Genomic DNA, 18266 nt, shown 5'->3' with positions numbered 1-18266 from the left:
TCATTCATGATCAGGAAAATGTAAATCAAAACCACAGTGAGAGATCACACCACACCAGTCAGACTGGACAGTATTAAAAAGACAGGAAATAACAAGTGCTGGCAAGGATGCCGAGGAAAGGCAACTCTTGTACACTGCTAGTGACTGTAAATTGGTGCAACCACTATAAAGAACAGCATGGAATTTCCTCAAAAATTTTAAACATTTTTAAGATTTTACTTATTTATTAGACACAGAGAGATCACAAGTAGACAGAGAGGCAGGCAGGAGGGCAGGGAAGCAGGGCCCCCACCAAGGAGAGAGCCCGACGTGGGGCTTGATGCCAGGACCCTGAGATCATGACCTGAGCAGAAGGCAGAGGTTCAACCCACTGAGCCACCCAGGCGCCCCCCTCAAAAATTTTAAAAATAGAAATACTATATAAGCCAGTAATTCTACTTCAGGTGTTTACCCAAAGAAAAAGAAAAAACTGATTTTTTAAAGATTTTTATTTATTTGTGAGAGAGAGAACAAGAGAGAAGAAACCCAAGCAGGGGGAGTGGGACTGGCAGAAGCAGGCTCCCAGCAGAGCAAGGAACCTGATGTGGGGCTCGATCCCAGGACCCTGGGATCATGACCTGAGCTGAAGGCAGATGCTTAATGACTGAGCCACCCAGGTACCCAGAAAACACTAATTTGAAAAGATATATGCACCCCTATGTTTATCCCACCATTATTTATAACAACCCAAGATATGAAAGTATCCTAAGAGTTCACTGATAGATGAATGCAAAAAGATGTGGCATGTGTATACATATTACATAACACACACACATACACTGCACCCCCAACACTGTGGAATATTACTCAGTCCTGAAAAAGAATGAAACCTTGCCATTTGCAACAGTATGGATGGGCCTACAGTGTATTATGCTAACTGAAATAACAAAAAAGACCAAACATAATGACTCCTAAAAACAGAAAACTAGTGGTTGCCAGATGGAGGGTTATAGGCAGATGGGCTCAACAGGTGAAGCAGATTGAGAAGTACAAACTTCCAGTTACAAATCAATCACAGGCATGTAAAATACAGCACAGGGAACATAGTAATATTATAATAGCTTTGTACAGTGACAGATGGTAACTATGCTTTTTGTACTAACGATTTCATAAAATATGTAACTACTGAATCAATAGGTGGTACACCTGAAACTAATGTAACATTGTAAGTCAACTACACCTCAATTAAAAAAAAAAAAAAAGCTTCTAGGGCCTTGTCCTCCCTTTTAAGGGTTTTTTTTTTTTTTTTTTAAAGATTTTATTTATTTATTTGACAGAGAGAAATTACAAGTACACTGAGAGGCAGGCAGAGACAGAGAGAAACCCAAGCAGGGGGAGTGGGACTGGCAGAAGCAGGCTCCCTGCTGAGCAGAGAGCCCGATGCGGGACTCGATCCCAAGACCCTGAGATCATGACCTGAGCCGAAGGCAGCGGCTTAACCCACTGAGCCACCCAGGCGCCCCCCTTTTAAGGGTTTAGATGTAACTTCAGCTGCCCTAATTTGTGGCCTTTCTCTCTCCCCCCAACTTTTCTGGATAGAGAGAGTGAGAGCAAGCGAGCATGTACGAGTTGGGGGGGCAGGGGTGGAGTAGTGGAGGTGGGAGAGGGAGAGAATCTCAAGCATCCTCCACACCTAGTGTAGAGCCCAACATGAGCTGCAATCTCAGCACTGAGATCATGACTTGAGCCGAAATCGAGTTGGGACTCTCAACCAACTGAGCCACCTGGGCATCCCCCTCCTCCCTTCCAATCTGCCACAGGCTTTGAATCAAAGTGACTGTTTATAGAGCCAAGCTGACCATTTACGTAAGTTTAAAACTACATAAAGCAAAGTGACAACTGTAAGAGAAAATTATGATATATTCCTGTAGTGGAACCATGCTCCACATGTGGAATGATACAGATGTGCATATACCAAAATGAAAAGTAATTTGCCAGTTAAATGATAAAAGTTAAAAGAACAGTATACATAGCAGGATTGCACAGTGCTTTAAAATTACACATATATAGTTACAAAGGAAAAATCTGGAAGACTATAACAAAGAGCTAACAATGATCATTATTAGGTGGTAGGATTTCAGGGTGCCTTTCTTTTCAGGTTGCAATTTTTTTAACAGTAAACTTTTAGCACTTTTGGGGACAACACGAGAGATAAAACAGAAAGCTGCACTTACACTGAGGTAATGCAGCACCCAGGAAATGGTTAAAAGTCTTCTTAAAAATTGTCAAGTAATCAAAGTACTCAGCAGGCACAAAAAAGAAATAAAGGGTTGTTGGCGGGGCCTTGCCCATAGGAAGTACACTCTCAGAATTCCAGACTTTGCTTCCTGACTGGCTGAGGGCACCTGGGAAAGGAACTGATGGAAGGTCCCAGTCAGGTCAGGGCCCCACCTTTGTCCTCTCTGTGCGGCTGCCCAGCTCATTACCTTCGGCCCTGACCCTGGGGAGCAGTGTGCCTTCGACCTGCAGAAGGCTGGGGAGCTCCCACTCTGAGGGGCTTGTGCTTCGTGCTAGGCCCGCTCCTGGGCTGTCAGCATCATCTCATGGCCCCACTTCAATGTATCACCTCCAGGGAGAGTTCCCCAGGGCCTCAGAGGCATTCGATTTGGAACTTCTGTGACATCTTACAAGCCTCCTCATATTCCGCTCATCTGCTAGCACTCTCTGGTTTCCTTTTCTCCTGGAGTAGAAGGGCCATGGACCAGGGGTCATCTCTGCATCAAACCCTGTCGCTTCTCTCCAGCAATTACTTGCTGACAAAGCAAGAGGACGTGGTCAGGGTAATAGCTGCCACTTATTAAGCTGCTAAGTGCCTCACAAACATGACCTCATTCGGTCTTCGCAGCCACCTATACGAGGATCAATGAGCTCAGTGACTGCCCAAGTTCACCTCATTAGTAATGGTACAAAGCCAAGCCTAGGCTGTTACCACCCTGTCCGGCCAGGTGTCATTTGGTCCAGAACCATACAAATACCCCAATTCCAGAAGGTCATGCTCCAGTACAGGCTGCATCTACCTACAGATGTGGGTACGGGAGAAGAAGATCCACAGTAGAATAACTTCTCTCAACACTCCTGAATCGAGGCCAGGAGATGGCAAAGCACGGGCCTGATTGAGCACATGCTCCCTGCCCTGGCTACAGTTCCTGGGGTCACACTCTGTCTCCCCCTGCAGCAATTACAAGCAGGAGAGCCTCAGCCTGGGATTCTGAATGACACGTTGGCCACTGAGTCAAAGCTGTGGTAGTAAAGTGGTCTCCCAGCATGAAGTGGGGGAGGCCACAAGTTCCCTGCCACCAGAAGTGTGCCAGAGGTTGGCTGGTGGCTTCTGGGGTCCCTGACACCTCTCAGACCAGAATCTTGTTGCCTTGGAGGAGACAAAAGTGTGACTGGCGGGTGGCAAGACACACGGAAGAGGGGTGAGGACCTGGGGCATACCTGGTCTATGTGCGCCTCATCCATGTTGCCTTTCTTTTCCAACACCACCTCTAAGTCTGGGTCAGGCTCCTGCACAAAAGGGCAAATGGAGTAAGAGTCAGGCATGCAAAGGCCTCTGTCCCGGCAGCTCAGCAGGGAGAGCATCAGAGTCCAGAAAAGATCCAAGACCACAGTACCTCCTTAACCCCTGCCACTTACAGAACTTCTGACATCCTCTTGTGGAATCGTGGAACTATTCTCACTGATCCGCCCCTCAAAACAACGGCACTGACCTATCTGACATCTGAAGAAACTAAGGCTTAGAGAGGTGAAGCGACCATCAGGAAGTCACCCCCTGCCCCCACCACAGCTCAGGGACAGGGCTGACACTAATGCATGTCTCCTGACTTAGGCTTGGTGCACCTTTCCTGCCACACGGACATCATCTTATCTCCCATGGCACCAAACCAGTAAGAGGGGGGAGGCCAGGGGTCCTGTTGGTGGTGGGGGGATGGGAACCAGCTAGCAAGGGACAGGTGGGGCCCTGATTGGGGGGTGTGGGGAGAGAGACCCAAACCCAGTTCTCTCCTCCACACTGCTCCCCCTCCTACCCCACTCCCAGTCACTGCCTTCTCTTCTGCCTGGACAAGCACAAGCCTTTAACACCTGCTTTCTCACCCCCCAACCTTGCTCCATTATGCACAGCAGCTCAGATGAGCTTTAAAACCTCAACTGGAGGGGCACCTGGCTGTCTCAATTAGTAGAGCATGAGACTCTTGATCTTGGGGTTGTAGGTTTGAGCCGCACACTGGGTATAGAGAGTACTTAAAAATAAAATCTTGGGGCGTCTGGGTGGCTCAGTCGGTTTAAGTGTCCAACTCCTGATTTTGGCTCAGGTCATGATCTTAGGGTTGTGGGATCAAGCTGTACATTGGGCTTCACACTCAGCAGAGTCTACTTGTCCTCCCTCTGCTCCTCTCCCCTCCTTTACCCACTTGTGGGTATGCACACGTGCTCTGTAACAAATACTTTAAAAAAAAAATTTTTTAAACCCTCAAGTGAAACACGTTATATATTCACCTTAAACTTATACCATGTTATATGTCAACTATAGCTCAATTAAGAAAGTAAAAATTTAAGGGGAACCTGGGTGGCACAGTAGATTAAGCATCTGGCTCTTGGTTTCAGCTCAGGTCCTGATCTCAGGGTCCTGAGATTGGGCCCCATATCGGGCTCTGCACTTGGTGTGCAGTATGCTTAAGATTCTTTCTCCCTCTCCTGCTTCTGCACGTGAGCACTCTCTCAAATAAATAAATCTTTGAAAAAAAAAATCTTAAATAAAATAGAAATTTAGTAACTCAATTGGATCACAGCACTTCACTCCCCAAAATCCTCCAGAGGCTCTCAGACCTGTTTACACAAGGCTCCTGTGGCCTCTCTGGTCTCTCGCACTTGGTCCCCTAACTCCCAGCTCCCGCTACACTTTGTTCTTTCCAGACCCCCTGCGCTGGCTGTTCCCGCTGCACAACTGACAGCAGACGCTGCTTACAGGTCTCTGCTCCCATATGGCAACCTCACTGGGCCTGCCCTGGGCATGCTTACATGTGCCACACTCTCACTGGCTTCAGCCCCCATGGAACCCTCTGACAGTGAAACCTTGGGCCAGCCACTTTCCCTGGTCCTTTGGTAATGACAAGTGCCATGTTTCCGACATCCTTACTTTAGGTGTGCTCTGCCTGGCACCCAGCATCACGTGTCATGATCCCTCAAAGGCTCTGTTCACACACATCACCCATCCAGACCTTGAAGATATGTGTGTTTCCTGACTCGGTGGGCTTGTCCTTGGCAGCAGAGCCCCCATCGCAGGAGATGTGAAACAGAGGGGAGTGACCTTTCACTAGACTCCAGAGAGAAGGGGTCCTAGATTCTGATAGGGGTTAGGCTCCCACCTCTGGGGTTCTTCTTGGCCCCAACAACTTCTGAAGAGACCACTAAAACCAAATCTAGGGGACTAGGGCAAAATTGGGAAAAATCAAGAAACCAGAACTACCTCTTCTAGGCCTTGATATGGAGGCCACCCCTGCCAGCCTCCTCAACTCTCTCTGGCCAAGCAGAGCTCAAGCCACACAGACACCTTCCTGATGACCTTGCCCCAGGGGGGTCATCCATCAGTCAGTATTAACTGAGCCCCTCCAACGCCAGAGTCAAACTTCAGTTAAGTGCTCAGTACACAGTAGCCATCATTCTTACTTGAGGACCACAGGACAGTGGGTGGTCTGAGCTCACGTAGCTAGCTGATATAGAACTGAGAGGAGAATCCAGCTTGTTCCAATATAAAACAGTCACTTCTTGGGCTCTAATGATACTGGAATCTATGAGAAGTTACAAGGCAGCTTCTGAGAAAGGATGAAACCTCAAGTTCAGAAGCCAGATTGGGTTTAAAGCCCAGCCCCACACTGTACCAGATGGGTGATCTTGAACAAGGTATTTAACTCCTCTGAATCTGTTTCCTTGTCTGTTAAATGAGGATGACCACAGCAGTGATTTCACAAGATTGATGTGAGGATTAAACGGGTTAATACCTGGGGAGCATTAGCTTAGTGCCAGACACATGATTAGGTGTTCAAGAAATTCCAGCCATCGCTACCCCAACAGGCCAGACATCCGCCTGGAGTAGGACACGTACCACCTCATTACCTCCGCACATGCATACACATACCCCAAAGAGAGGAATGGAGGTATGGCCCTGGTACAGACACGGCCCCCGGAGTCCAAGAGCTCAGGCTCATCTCCTCCATTCCTTCCTGCACTCAAGGAAGCTTGTCAGGATGGAGACAGTGGATCTCTGTTGTCTTCATCAGACCATCAACTCTTCCCTTCCTCCTGGCAATCAGGACCGGGTTTTCCTCTTAAAAACTGTCTTTTCCCCCTGACCACAGACAGTGGGGTTCAGATGGGATGGATTCCCTAGGTCCCTCCCCCTGGCTTAAGGTCAGGGCTTCCAGCTTATGTGATCTAATCGATGCGTGTGAGAGCAGCCCTGAGACTTCTGTAATTGTTTCTCCGAGGGGCGCTCTCTCCCTTTGGAGGTAACCTAACTACTAGGATGAAATCCTGGAGCTACTGAGACCATCTTGCTGTGGGGTGGGAAGGACCAAAACCAACGAAGAAAAAAAAATATGAAGAGCTGGAGAAAGGCACACTGGTACCTCCTGCGATCCAAATCTATTTGATCACTAAATCATGTACACGGAGCATAGAAAATAAGCTCGGATAGCCACAGACCATGTTAACTCAAACTATTTGGTTCCTGAGTTTTGGACAGCGAGAGGCAACAGTTCAGAAAGGGAGAGATTCAGCTAAAAAATTTATTCCAATTTATTCAGATCTTGAGTGGAGATAGTGAGGACCTGGTTAGAGTTTCAATAACAAGGGAAACCCTTAATACTGAGGATATTCCATGAGCCCCTAGATCCAGCCATATCTGAAATTAAATAGCTTTTAACCTTTTCAGTTACATGTCTCAACAGATCTCTTTTCTGGCTGAAGTCAGTTTTATCAGGGTTCTGGTGGCTACAAATGTCACACACACACACATACACACACACTCACACAAACACATTTATTTCTCTTGTTCTCTCTCTCGTTCCCCCCACCCCAATTTCCATCCTTATTCTCCCAAAGCAGAGTCTAATTCTGAAGAAATGCCTACCTCTTCCCAAGGTTCTTCCACTACTTTGCTCTCTTTCACCTTCTTCTTTTTACTCCTCTTCAGAGCTGGCTCCTCAATACCTGGCTGCTCTACCTTTTTCTTGGACTTCATTTTCCTCTTTGCAGGGGACTTGGGGTTATGTCCTATTGGGATGTATTCTGGAGCCTCAAGTTTGACTGGCATCTTAGTTCCTTTCCTAGGGCTGCTCTCCACAGACTTGGAACACTCAAGGTGCTCTTCTACGGAGGTATCTCCCTTAAGGTGGATTTTCTTTTTCTTCTTCATCTTCACGTTGCATTCCCTGGGGCTGCCCTGTTTCCGTTTCTGCCCTGAGCCTGTCTGCTCCGCACCATCCTTCCCCACTGAGCAAGTGTACAGAGTATCCCCAAACTCACAGAAACAAGGGTCCTTGGCCGAGGCAGCTGCAGCCTCCCGGGCCTTCTTCTCCTTCTTGTGTTTTTTGGGCTTCTTGCCAACTCTGGTCACCTCCTCAACCTGTCTAGTGTCTGGGGAGGTCCTCCCTCTTGAGCTAGAAGGCATGGCCAGAGGTTTTAAGGACTTCCTCTTTTTTTTCTTCTCCCCACCTTGGAACTCAGATGAACCAAGAACCTGCTTCCTGGGGGTGGCCAACTTCTCTGTCCGTCCAGCACGTAACACGGTCTCGGGTTCTAGGTGCTCCTGGCAGAGGGTACTAAGGCCCTTCTTTTTCTTCTTTTTCTTCACCAGAGGCATCTCAGATGCCTGCCCTACCTCCACACGCTTCGAGGGGAATGTTGCTCTTGTGAGACAGATCTCAGTGAAGTAATTATCACTGTTTAAAACTGAGTACTGAGTCTCTGGTTCTTTGACTACCTTCTTTTTCTTCTTCTTTTTCTCTGGGACCCCAAGGCCCGGGTCTCCTTTGTGGGTTTTCGTGATCATTCCTGAAAAGAGAAATAGTACAAGTTATTTCCATACCAAACCACCCCATGTACAATTCGGCTAGTTAGTGCCAAGAGCCACAATTCTGAGTGGCTAACCTGAAATGTTAGATGGGAAAATGGGACTCATTCCTTGCGACAAAGGAAAATGTGATGAAAGAAGTAGAATGGAATTTAAATTCAGACAGCCCCAAGTTCAAATTCAAACTGCTCCCTCATTAACTTAAACCCCAGTCACACAACCTCTCTGAACATTAATGTTCCCATCTGGAAAATGGGGGGGGGGGGGGAAGGGGATAGTAAATAGACCACTTCCCTCTCAAAGGGCAAGAATATACAATAACCCCTGGAAAGGGATTCTCTTTCTCACTGCCTTCCTTAAATCTCTGATCCTAGTCACCCATTAAACAAATTTACCCACTGCCTACCCTGTGCCGGCCATTGAAGATACAACTGCAATCAAATCAGAGATCAAATGCTCTCCTCAGGGGCTTACCTTTCACTGAATGAAGGGGACAGAAATCCTGAGGTCAACTCTACTTGCTAATTCCCACCAGAGGCAATAACTATGGCACAATTAACCCCTTACCTTAGTTCATTTAAGCAACTCTTTTCCTTTGTGTCTGGAAATTAATTCCCCCCACCTGCCCCCTGGGTGACTTTCCCTCCTACCTACCTTCCCGCGTGGCCAGTAATAAGAACGGTAACAAGATATGATGAAGGCAGCCCCAGCTAAGACTGACAAGACCTAGGTTCAAATGATGACTGACGCCCTTTGCTCCATAGCGTTGGTTTCTTTCGGCCTCAGGTTCCCCATCCATAAAGAGGTACTGAACCAGATCAAATGCTGCCAGGGATTGGGGAGGTGTTGGGGGCCACACCCTGCCTGCTTCACTATTTCTAAATTTTCAGATTACCAATATTTAGCAATTGAAGATGACACAGAGCAACCTAGAAAGCCCAGCTTTGGGGGGCGGGGGCGAATGTCATGTAGGCAACTGTGGGAAGGGGCTGATGCTCCAAGTCCATTTTATCTTCCAGCTGGGCCACTTCTCTCCAGTCACCACACACAAGCTCCTGCTGTTCCCTGGACTAGGTGACATGGAGACACCCAGGGAACCACAGGAGGTTTGGACAGTGGGAGGGAAAGGTCGGGAGTTTCTCCACCCTGAAGCTCTCTTTAGCCTCGATGCCCCCAGGGAGCCACACTAGGCTCACATGTGGCTAATGCCACACCATTAGCAGCTTCGAAGAGCCAGGCCAGGACTAAGCCACAGCTCAAGTTCATTTATAACTCAGGCCAGGAGCACCTGGGAAGTCAAGGACATACCCTCTCTATTCACTCTTGTCCTGTTTTGTGCTGTATTCCCAAAGCCTAGCTCTGCACCTGACACACAGCGGGTGTTCGACAAATACTCACTAAATGAATGAGTGCCAGAGATACAGAGAGGAACAAGATAAAACACCTGCCATCAGGAAACAGGTGTAGGCTGAGAAGAGGTGTGATAATGAAGATATGGTGATAAAAGCAAGGCTAGTGGTGAGGTCAGGGTAATGAAGTTCATCTAATCCGGCTTCCCAGTTGTCTGGAAAGTTTCTAGAACAGAGGTTTCCAGCTAAGGCAACTGCGGGATGGTGGTGTTAACCCCTTTAAAAAAAAAAAAGGAACTGAAGGCGGGTAGTTAGGGGCTGCAGGAGACAGGCTGGTTTGCAGATGCCTTGAGCTATGCAAGTGGACAGGAAGATATTCGGTGGACAGGTGGATATGTGGGTTCGAGGCTCGGGGGGTGACTGGGCTGACATGAAGTTTTTTTAAAAAAAACACTCATAAATAAATATATGGATGGTAATTAAGCCTCGAAAAGAATGAGCCGAAGACCTCAGGGAAGCAGGAGGGCAGAGGAAAAGGGGCCTGCAAAGGAAGAAGGTGCAAACCTGGAGAGGGTGGAGAGAGACAGAGAAAGAGAGAGAGAGAGAATATGATCGCGCGAGCGCCCCGAGAGCGCCAAGAGTGTCTCAGGTGGAGGAGTGGTCAAGTGATCTGATTAGAACAAAGACCTTAAAGGGGGGCTGGAGTCATTGAATCCCTTTTCATGATCCCTGCACCTTCCTTCCTCTACAGCCCTGAAGATCTTGCTCGTCAACCCTGCGACCCCAGATAAATTCGCTCCAAGAGGAAAGACTCTTACAGTGTGTCTCCAACAAAAGCAAACACTTTCTCCAAAAAGCCCTTTTAAACCCTCGCGGTGGTCTCCCGAGGACCGGTGTGAAGACCCCATCTCAGATTTGCCGGGGCTCCGAGACTTGAATTTACTTATCCTGGGTCCTACAGCCAGCAAGGGGCAAAAAAGGACTCGAACGCAGCCTGCGCTCTGCACAGGGGAACACACACCCCGCGGCCGCCGCCGGTTCACGAGCAGGAAGCAAGGGAGCCAGGAGGCGAGAACGGTCCCTCACGGGCTCCGCCGCCCCACAGCTTCCGCACCAACACACAGGGAGGGATTACGCGGGATCCCGACCCGGCTTCAAGGCGGGAGAAATTCCAGGCCGGAGCGAGCGCACACGGGCGACTGGGGTGGGAGGGATTATGTGTGGATTTGGGGTACCGGTCCCCCACTTCTCCCTCAGTTCTCCGCGCAAGTCCCCAGACCCCACCTCTAGACCCCGCGCCGCCCCTCCAGTGCAGCTCCTCAGCACTCACCCGCACGCCAATCTTCCCCGCCTCCACGTGAAAGCCAGCTCGGCCGCGACCCGGAAGTTAATCTCCAGTCGCTGGCCCGCCTCCTTGAGTTCCGGCTTCTTCCGGGTCGTAGCCGAGCCCGGAGGGCGGTTGCCGTAGAAACCGCGACCATGGCGGCACAGGGTCCGGCGAGTGGTCGCACCACCCAGCGCGAGGAGCCCGCCGGCTCCACAGAGTCGTCGGACACTGTGCGGACGTCAGTGCCCATCGTGTCCACCGTGTCCCCCGAGCCACCCTTTTCGCCAGGACAGGGCGTGGAGCCTCCGGGCAAGAACCTGTGGGAGCAGATCTGCGAGGGTAGGCAGCCCGGGCCGGCAGAGAGGGGCGGGACTCGCCAGGCGGGGGCCGCGTTCTCTGGGCGCCTGACGTGCGTGGCCCCCGTGGTAGCCGCGCGGCAGGCCCGCCAGGATCTCCATTTCACGGACGGGGAAACTGAGGCTCCGAGACTTTGGTGCGAGATGTCGCACCGCTGGCTTCCACCTTGATCCGTACTCAAATTAAAGCCAGGGAAGCCAGGGGAAAGCGGAACAAAGGGGACCCAGTGCTGTGGACAGTGGCTCTCCAGCCCCACGTAATAAATAAGAAAGAACCTGTGGGACAGAGATGGGGAGCTTGGTTAAAGCGTAGGATCCCAGTTCCTACCCACAGATCCCATAATCAGGTGCAGGGAATCTGCACTCTTAACGTGCATCCTAGGTAATTCTGATTAGTTAAGTCTGTAGCCCACAGGTTGAGTAAATATGGTCTCTACAGATTTGGGTTTTAATCCCTCTCCACTTCTGATCTTCCTTAAACACCCCCAAATGAAGTTCAGCTCAACTTCTTTCGTGGCCCTACACTACTCTCGGTCATGAGGCCTTTCAGTACTTTTCACATACGTTGAGCAAATTACTGCCCTTTCTGTAAAGTGAGCAAAATAATGACATCTGTTTTATGGTGTTAAGAGCATTGCACCTAAATAGTCACAGAAACTGCTTAGCAAACTGCCCGATTTCCAGCAAGAATTCAATAAGTGTGAGCTCTTAAAAAATAATATTGGGTGGTTTTTTTTCCTCCTCTAGATTGTAAGCTCCTCAAGGTCAAAAACTCAAGATTTTTCATTCTTGTGACTATTCTCTGTCAGCTATCCGAAACAGCATTTCCCAGAACTTTCAAATATGGTAGCCCTCTTGATTGATCATGTTGTACACCTGAAACTAATTTAATGTTAAATGTCAGTTATAGCTAAAAAAAAAAAAATGTGGAAGCTACAAGGCACATATAGTTTTGAGCGCTTAAAATGTGGGTAGTGCATTTGGGACTCAAATTTTTTATTTTACTTAAGTTAACCAAATGTAAATAGCGACTGTGGTTAGTGGATACCATATCGGACAAACCAGGAAATGTTTGTTGAATGGGGAAAGAGTGAATGCACCAATATATGAAAGAAGTGGAAAATACAGAGGAGGAAGAGAATTGCGGACTCCGAGTTGATAGATAACTCTCAGCGGCCGTCTGTTTCACCTCCCATCCAATGCTTGAATTCCTTTTCCAGTTTCACATTATATTTAGAAAAATCAAAGTTCTCCCTGTAATTTCTACCCTTTGGTCCTAACCCCTTGGTGTCATGACCCAAGTTAATCACTCTACCTTAAAGAAACCACTCATATCTGAAGGTAGTCGTGAATGTCTTTTCCCCAGAATAGTGGAAGGAGTTTTGACTTCTCCAAGCCAAACAGTTCTTTGTAACAGAGTTTATTACTGGTGTGTTGTCTAAGGGAAACTGCTTACCTACCTCACGAGGCTGATGTGAGGACCAGGTAAGATAATATTTGTGAAGGTGATTAGCACAGGGTCAGGCATTTAGAAAGAGCTCAATAAATGTTCATTGTTGTTAACAATGAAACGCGGTGTGCCTTGTGTTTTAAAGTCAGAAGATTATTTTGGTCAAATAGCCCTGTAGGGAAAAGCAAAGACAAAGACGTTTGACGCTCTCTGAAAAGCAAGTGAACTGCTACTCACAAAGTGATAGAGTTACATCACGAAGTTAATGGGGTCAGAGATGGTGAATTATATACTAAGGCTCTATCATGATTATTTTAAGCCAGATGAATTTCTTAACCGTTCTAACATGGAGTTGCCTATAACAAGCATATAATGGGTAAATTTCGTGCCTCACAACAAACATGAAAAGCAGGCTTTGTGGTAATCCTATGTTTGAGGTTAACTGTTACGTTCTATTAGTACATCTCCATTAAAAAACAACTCATCACGGCAAATAGACCTGTGAGAAACTCAATTTCAGGAAGAAGAAATATAGAATAGGTAGATATCTGACTTAACACTGTCCTACCTGGCTGATGCTCTGTGTGTGTGTGTGTGTGTGTGTGTGTGTGTGTGTGTACATGTGTGTGTTTATATAACTTGACAACTTTGTAATTTTTCTTTAATTTTAATTTTCGCTCTCAACTTTTCCAGTGATGACTACCTCTGAGCTTTGTATCCTCAAGGGCACTTGTAGCAGTATCAATAAAGTTCTTTTCTGCCAAGGCTTCTAATTAAATCTTATTCTTGCTTGTGACATGATATTTAACTATGGTTTTAACGAAGACCGAGTCCAAGTGTTGGGAGCTTACAGTCTCCTGTTCTGTTATGCTGTTATTACTCTCATCAGCATCCTCATTATTGCCATTGGTTCATTACTCCAAATACTCTGCAACCTCAACCCTTACAGCTGTTGTAAAATCAGGTTCCTTCATCCCACCTGCCAGATACCAGCATGGACCAGCTCTGAATCAATCCTTGTCACCTTAGAGCAGCAGCTGAGTACAGCTGGAGAAAAGTGACACCAGGGGGCTCTCACACTGCCTGTCAGTCAACATCCCTCAGTGGCTTCTTCCGTTGCCCGCATCTACTAGCCCCAAGTTTCTAACCCCCTTCAGATGTTGGGTGGTATCACTTAGTAATTGTAGGAGACATTCATTGAGAAGAGTCAGGCATTTGGAGGCAGGGAGGGGATCCTTCAACTTCCTTATACCGATTAACGTATTTGCATCTGCACACATACCCTGCTACCAGCAGCTCAGCTGGCATCTGGGCTTTGGTACCATCCTCTTGGCATCCCAGGATCCTGCTCTGTCACCCCGTCTCCTATATATATAACTTTTTTACTGACTTTTCCTTCCAAACATCCTGTGGTCTGTCATCTTGAGAAAAACCTCTCCCTTAGCACGTATTATCTTCTAGCTCTTGTTTATCCCTTTTCTTCTCTCAGCCAAGCTTCTGGAAAGAACACACTGCCCTTGTCATACCACTGTCACTCCTTTTATCAACCCAGCGCAGACTAGCTCCTACTTCCCTCATGGTTCCAGTGAAACTATTCTCATCTCTTCTGTCAGCCTATCTACCCATGCTGGGAACTGTTTTAAGTGCTAGGCTAGGAATGACTCCAGGCACTATTCTAGACACCCAGCAACTTTCATTCTCGAGTGTCACCATCATTCACTCAGCTACCCAGTCCAGAAATCCTCACTGGATTTCACCATTAAATCCTCATTGGATTCATCATAAGGTGAATCATTAAGATTCATCTTAACATGTTTCCCATTTGCTTTTCATGATCCCCACATTCTCCAATCCCTATAGATTCTACCTGCTTAACATTTGTAAGCCCCAACTCCCCACCCCCAGTTCTCATGGCTACTGCTGTAGATCAGGCCCTTACTACACCCTGTTTGGATTGCTGCTATAGCTTTTTTTTTTTTTTTTTAAAGATTTTATTTATTTATTTGACAAATCACAAGGAGACGGAGAGGCAGGCAGAGAGAGAGAGGGAAGCAGGCTCACCGCTGAGCAGAGAGCCCGACGCAGGACTCGATCTCAGGACCCCGAGATCATGACCCAAGCCGAAGGCAGCAGCTTAACCCACTGAGCCACCCAGGCGCCCCTGCTGCTATAGCTTTTTAATTGCGGAAGTCCTCTATCCAGACCCTCTTCCATAGGAACACCTCTAAAATTCAAATCTGACCACATCATGCCTTGACCTACGATGATTTTCATACCTTTCATGGTAAACAAACTCTTTAGCTTAAGATCTTAGCCCCTTAATGATCTGGATCCTGTCTTTTTTTTTTTTTTTTTTTTTTTTTAGGTTCATCACCTAGCATTTGCTCAAATCATACTAATGGCAACATTTATTGAGCTGCTGTATGTGCCAGACACTGTGCTAGAAGCTTTTCCTCTCATTTAAACCTCACAGCAACTCAGGGCTTTGCCTGTTGTACAGGCAAAATTGAGGAAACCGAGGCAGAGAATTAAGGAAACTTAATAAATAACAAATGCAAATAAAAGCAAAATATCATTTAAATATATATAAGATTGGTAATACCCTGGAGAAACAATCTTACTATTAGGAGTATAAATTGTTATAAACTTCTTGGAGGAACATTTGTCAATTTGGTCGAAATTTTAAATTATTTTTTCCTTTAACAGAACAATTAAGAACACAACTAAGAATTACTCCTATAATAATATCTTCTTTCCAATCAATATATATATCACCATATATATATATATATATATATATATATACATGGTGATGCTCCTGGCAGCATTGTTTGTAATAATGAAAAATTGGAAACAACCTAAGCACTCATGAAGTATACTGGTTAAATAATTGTGGCATATCATATATGTAGTGATCTTGAAAGATGGCTAAGATTCAACACCTAGAATGGTTCTTGGCACATAGGAGGCTCTCAGTAAGTGTGAACAAAAGAATAGATAAAAATCAAAAGTAACTTGCTATATTCTTCATTTTGGCCATTCATTCATTCCTTCATTCAGCAAGTGTTCTTTGGGAATATGATGGTGAGCATAAACAGACCTGGACAATTTCCCTCACTAAACACAGTCATTAATTTTTACAAACTTCAAATAAGGATAAAATTGATAGGGTTATGAAGAAAAAGGACTGTGCTATGAGTAGATGGATGATTTGACATGGTCTAGGAGATCTAACATAAATAAATGTATTTGTGTGTTACATGCATATGTTAGTAAATACGTTGAAATACAGTGGTTATGGGTTATAATGGGATTGGATGTGACTTACACTCTTTACACAAGACGTCTGTATTATTTGGAATTTCCTCATGATAGCGTGTATTGCTTTTGTCATCAAAGCTCTAAATATGTATATCCTAAGTCTGAATAAATAGTTTTCACACCATGTTTGTGTTTCTCAAAGTGTTTGGGAAAGAAGAGCGAGTTTACATGCTTGCTTGAGAGGAAAGCAAAGTGGTAGAGCTCAAGCTGTTATGGTGGATGGAAATCTAAGATGGCTCCAAGGATTCCCACTCCCTACTGCACACATCTCCAAGATATTCAATCAAACACAAATCTAGGCATTGCCATCAAGGGATTTTCCAGACATTATTGAAGTTTGTCATCAATTGACTTTAAGTTAGGAAGATCACCGTAAGTGGGCCTGGCCTAATCAGGTGAGCCTTAAGTCAAAGTCATTAAAGCAGAAGAGACTCCTGTTCGCCTTGAAGTAGTAAATAACCACATGTGGACTGTCCATGACAAGGACTGAGGGTGCCCTCTTGGAGCTGAGAGTCCCACCAACAAAAAGAAAATGGGAGCTTCAAACCTACAGCCACAAGAAACCTAATCCTGCCAACAACCAATGATCTTAGAAGAGGACATACCCCTCAGATGAGATCACAGCCATGAACAGCCAACACCTTGATTTGAGCCTGATGAGATCCTGACCCATACTGGACTCCTGACCCACGGGAACTGTGAAATAATAAATTTGTGTTGTTTTATGTTGCAAAGTTTGTGGTGATTTTTTACATAGCATTAGAAAACTAATATAGCTGGTACTGGGCAAGATTGCTTGCAACCTACAGGCTGACTTACTGGTCCCCAGCCTGACACCTAGGAGTTAAGAAAAAAAAAAGTCAAGAGATGCTTCACTAACGAGGAACAAGGTAACCAAGAACTATGTGTCCAATACAATTTTATTCATTCCATTGATACCATCTTGCTCAGAAACTGTTTTTCCTCATTGCTGCAAAGTAACTATATTTGTCATTAAAACACTGACTTTGCCAGAAATATTCTTACCCCTCTTTTTTAGGGATGTAACTAATTTAGCCGCAAGCACTTCTGTCCCTCTCCAAGCAATAGTTCTTGTTACCCTCCAGAACTTGTATGGACTGTTCTTTGCATTAGGCTTTCCAACATGTTGACTGTGAGCAGCCTTGAAACCTGGCAACCTCACTGCACATTAGAATCACCTGGAAAACTTTAGGGGCATCAGGGTGGCTCAGTGGGTTAAGCCTCTGCCTTCAGCTCAGGTCGTAATCACAGGGTCCTGGGATTGAGCCCTGCATCGGGCTCTCTGATCAGCAGGGAGCCTGCTTCCCCCCACCTCCCCCGCCTGCCTCTCTGCCTACTTGTAATCTCTCTGTCAAATAAATAAATTTTTAAAAATCTAAAAGAAAAAAAAAAAAAAGAATCAGCTGGAAAACTTTAAAAATACTGATTCCCAGGCCTTCACCCTAGATCCATTGAATCAGAGTGTCCGGGCCCAACTCCAGAAAGTTATTTTCAAAAAGTTCCCCAGTGATTCTTTTTTTTTTTTTTTTAAGGTTTTATTTATTTATTTGACAAACAGAGACAACGAGTAGGCAGAGAGGCAGAGAGAGGGGGGGAAGTAGACTCCCCGCTGAACAGAGAGCCTGATGCGGACCTCAATCCCAGGACCCTGAGATCATGACCTGAGCCGAAGGCAGAGGCTTAACCCACTGAGCCACCCACGCACCCCTTCCCCAGTGATTCTTATGTGCAGCCAGGATAGGAAGCTATTGGAGTTTAAAGCAGAACTACTCCCACTTGTGCATACAAGTCACCTGGGATCTTCTTAAAATGAAGGCTCAGATTCAGCAGGTCAGGGGTGGATTTGAGGTGTTGCATTTCTAACTCCCCAGAGATGCTGATGCTGTTGGTTCTTGGGCACACTTTGAGTAGTGGGGTCTTTATGGGATTGCTCTTCCAGATGCATACCCCAATCAGGCCATCCTGCCTTCATGCTCATCCTCATGGCTGCAAGACACAGCTCATCTCTCTGTTGCTTTTCCAGTGCCCTCCCCCCATGTGCTCCTCTTTATCCTTTCCTCCCCTCCTCTCTACGTAGCTATTGGTGTCTTCCCTTGGCCTCTGTCCCATCCTCTTCCTCCTTTTATTCCATGTAGTTATCATAATTTGGGAGCAAAATCTAAAGTTGTACCTTCTCAGCAAAAGAGGCTCAAATTCTTACATAAAGCCTTGAGTCTGGCATACAAGGGAACAATCATCTCAGAAAATAACTTTCTGGAGTTGGGCCCGAACACTCTGATTCAATGGATCTAGGGTGAAGGCCTGGGAATCAGTATTTTTAAAGTTTTCCAGC

At 46.3% G+C, this 18266-nt stretch overlaps 1 protein-coding gene and 1 long non-coding RNA gene across 8 annotated transcripts in view; one reads left to right on the top strand and one right to left on the bottom strand.

The window, feature by feature from the left end:
- The window catches only part of KNOP1 (lysine rich nucleolar protein 1), a 46622-nt gene extending 35484 nt beyond the window's left edge, over positions 1-11138 (bottom strand). For 2 of the 7 annotated variants that reach the window (XM_059154306.1, XM_059154303.1), the window contains exons 1-3: positions 10790-11137; positions 7169-8091; positions 3478-3546 (exon numbers count right to left, since the gene is read on the bottom strand). In XM_059154306.1, the coding sequence (XP_059010289.1) occupies positions 3478-3546; positions 7169-8091; positions 10790-11036 (1239 nt within the window). In that variant the 5' untranslated portion in view covers positions 11037-11137. Of the gene's footprint in view, positions 1-3477; positions 3547-7168; positions 8092-10789 lie in introns of all 7 variants that reach the window. The other 5 variants (XM_059154307.1, XM_059154300.1, XM_059154302.1 and 2 more) reach the window with 3 other exon arrangements.
- Positions 11016-16647, top strand: LOC131819338 (uncharacterized). Its single transcript, XR_009349153.1, has 2 exons — positions 11016-11125; positions 14958-16647. It is a non-coding gene; the product is annotated as an uncharacterized LOC131819338 (long non-coding RNA).
- Positions 16648-18266: the final 1619 nt, after the last annotated feature.

This window comes from Mustela lutreola, chromosome 17 (genome assembly GCF_030435805.1).
Source record: "Mustela lutreola isolate mMusLut2 chromosome 17, mMusLut2.pri, whole genome shotgun sequence".
Classification (NCBI taxonomy): domain Eukaryota; kingdom Metazoa; phylum Chordata; class Mammalia; order Carnivora; family Mustelidae; genus Mustela; species Mustela lutreola.
Note: the sequence above shows the minus strand (reverse complement) of the source record. Positions and strands in the feature narration are given on the sequence as shown.